The sequence below is a fragment of the Oncorhynchus kisutch genome, unplaced genomic scaffold, assembly GCF_002021735.2.
Source record: "Oncorhynchus kisutch isolate 150728-3 unplaced genomic scaffold, Okis_V2 scaffold2338, whole genome shotgun sequence".
NCBI lineage: Eukaryota > Metazoa > Chordata > Actinopteri > Salmoniformes > Salmonidae > Oncorhynchus > Oncorhynchus kisutch.
The window spans coordinates 20,361-23,394 of record NW_022264283.1 but is presented as its reverse complement, the minus strand read 5'-3'; the positions used below and the strand labels follow the sequence as shown (position 1 = coordinate 23,394).

At 42.6% G+C, this 3,034-nt stretch overlaps 1 protein-coding gene across 1 annotated transcript; it reads right to left on the bottom strand.

Moving 5' to 3' along the window:
- Nucleotides 1-318: 318 nt before the first annotated feature.
- On the bottom strand, nucleotides 319-1,503 carry LOC116369940 (uncharacterized; the record flags this gene model as incomplete). The annotated part of the gene is made up of 2 exons (XM_031819619.1): nucleotides 1,090-1,503; nucleotides 319-780 (listed from the first exon to the last, which is right to left on the bottom strand). Coding segments are annotated over exons 1-2 (876 nt in total), but the record flags the coding sequence as incomplete, so codon positions are not given.
- Between the last annotated feature and the right edge of the window lie 1,531 nt (nucleotides 1,504-3,034).

Sequence of the window (3,034 nt, the reverse complement as noted above, 5' to 3'; positions counted from 1 at the left end):
CAGTCTCCTGGTGCATGGGACAGTGGTGGTCAATGTTGTAATGTCGTCCATGTAGGCTCTGAGTGGAGGGAGGCGGAAACCAGAGTCGACTCGCTGTCCACCAGCAACCCATTTTGAGGATCTGATGATAACCTCCATTGCCATTATGAATGCCAACGGAGAAATGGTACATCCTGCCATTATACCTACATTCAGGCACTGCCATGAGGTGGTGAACTCTGAGGTGGTGAAGCAGAACTGCAGATCCTGGAAGTACGACTTCACCAGGGTTGTGATGGTGTCCGGTATGTGAAAAAATCTGAAGGCAGACCACAGGAGTTCATGGGGCACAGAGCCAAATGCATTGGCGAGGTCGAGAAAGACTACATGGAGGTCCCTTTTCTCCACCTTGGCCATTTGGATCTGGTGCCAGATCATGCTGGAATGTTCCAAGCAGCCAGAGAACCCTGATATTCCTGCCTTCTGTACAGATGTATCGACGTACGCATTCCTTTGCAGGTACTCGGCCATCCTCTGGGCAATGACCCTAAAGAAGATTTTACCCTCGACATTCAGTAAGGATGGGATTAAGGATTGGCTGATGTTCACTGCATCCTTCTCCTTAGGGATCAGGACCCCGCCTGCCCTACGCCACACTTTGGGTATTATCTTATTTTTCCAAGCTGTTCTCATAAGCCTCCAGAGGAACCTCAGGACGTCTGGTGCGTTCTTATACACTTTGTACGGGACTGCATTTGGCCCCGGGGCTGATGCTGTTCTTGCCCCTCGAACTGTGTTTTCCACCTCTCTCCATGTCGGAGGGCTGGTCTCAATATGATGTTCCGGGGGTTCAATGGGTGGGATATCTGATGGGATGGCCAGATGTTCATGTCGCTTTGAGTCAAAGTTTGTTGTTCTCAGTTGCTCCTCTAGGTCTTTCTTTGTTGTTTTTAGAGCTCCACTTTTTTCCTTTGTGAAGAGACTTTTAAGGAACTTGAAGGGATCTTTATAGAATCGAGTTCTAGTTTGTTCTTTCTTCCTTCTGCGTTTCCGTAGGTTCTCTGCTCTACGGAGGGATGCCAACCGGGTTTTGATATCAGCCTGAAGTGCCTCTATGCCATCCTTCTCCACTTCCGAGGCCTTCTTCCACTGTTTCTTAAGCTGTCGCCTTTCTTGAACGAGGCGCTTGATTTCTTGTTGCCTCCTGGAAACTGGTGGGGTTGGAACCTTTCTCCCGCCTTTTGCCTCTTCCACTCCAAATCTTTCTGTCCCGTACTCATAGATAATGTCCCCCATCCTCTCCAACTTCTTCTCCACTGTGCCTCGAAGTTTCTCGAGGGTCAAGGTAAGGTCAGTATTCACTGTTTCCCACAACTTCTTGTCACTGGCGCCGGGCCACTTCACATATGGTCTGTGCCCTGGTAGTCTCCTCTCGACTGTAGGTCTGGGAGGCTCGGTGAGTTCCACTCCTGTTGTTGGTTCCACCTCAGTTGTTACTTCGGTGCTTGAGTTTACGTCCTCCATGACAGTGGTACTGATGCACTGCAAACTATGGTTTGCGTCCAGTTGCTGTGCTTCATTCGACTGATTTGATCGCTTTCGCAGAAAGTAATCAATGCGAGGCCTCTGTCTCTCTTTACCCAAACACCCCTTCTTCCCCTGGTGGATCCTCAACCCATGGTGTGATGTAACTTTCCTCCAACCACAGACACATAGGTATATCAGTAGGTATATATAGGTAGGTATATAGGTATATCAGTAGGTATATATAGGTAGGTATATAGGTATATCAGTAGGTATATATAGGTATATCAGTAGGTATATATAGGTATATCAGTGGGTATATATAGGTATATCAGTAGGTATATATAGGTAGGTATATAGGTATATCAGTAGGTATATCAGAAGGTATATGTAGGTAGGTATATAGGTATATCAGTAGGTATATGTAGGTAGATATATAGGTATATGTAGGTAGGTATATAGGTATATCAGTAGTTATATCAGTAGGTATATGTAGGTAGGTATATTGGTATATCAGTAGGTATATCAGTAGTTATATGTAGGTAGGTATATAGGTATATCAGTAGGTATACAGTGCCTTGCGAAAGTATTCGGCCCCCTTGAACTTTGCGACCTTTTGCCACATTTTAGGCTTCAAACATAAGGATATAAAACTGTATTTTTTTGTGAAGAATCAACAACAAGTGACACAATCATGAAGTGGAACGACATTTATGGATATTTCAAACTTTTTTAACAAATCAAAAACAGAAAAATTGGGCGTGCAAAATTATTCAGCCCCCTTAAGTTAATACTTTGTAGCGCCACCTTTTGCTGCGATTACAGCTGTAAGTCGCTTGGGGTATGTCTCTATCAGTTTTGCACATCGAGAGACTGAAATGTTTTCCCATTCCTCCTTGCAAAACAGCTCGAGCTGCTGTTTGCTGCGCTGACAGTAAAGGGTATATGTAGGTAGGTATATAGGTATATCAGTAGGTATATGTAGGTAGGTATATAGGTATATCAGTAGGTATATGTAGGTAGGTATATAGGTATATCAGTAGGTATATGTAGGTAGGTATATAGGTATATCAGTAGGTATATGTAGGTAGGTATATAGGTATATCAGTAGGTATATGTAGGTAGGTATATAGGTATATCAGTAGTTATATCAGTAGGTATATGTAGGTAGGTATATAGGTATATCAGTAGGTATATGTAGGTAGGTATATAGGTATATCAGTAGTTATATGTAGGTAGGTATATAGGTATATCCGTAGGTATATGTAGGTAGGTATATAGGTATATCAGTAGGTATATGTAGGTAGGTATATAGGTATATCAGTAGGTATATGTAGGTAGGTATATAGGTATATCAGTAGGTATATGTAGTTAGGTATATAGGTATATCAGTAGGTATATGTAGGTAGGTATATAGTTATATCAGTAGGTATATGTAGGTAGGTAAATAGGTATATCAGTAGGTATATGTAGGTAGGTGTATAGGTATATCAGTAGGTATATCAGTAGGTTTATGTAGGTAGGTATATAG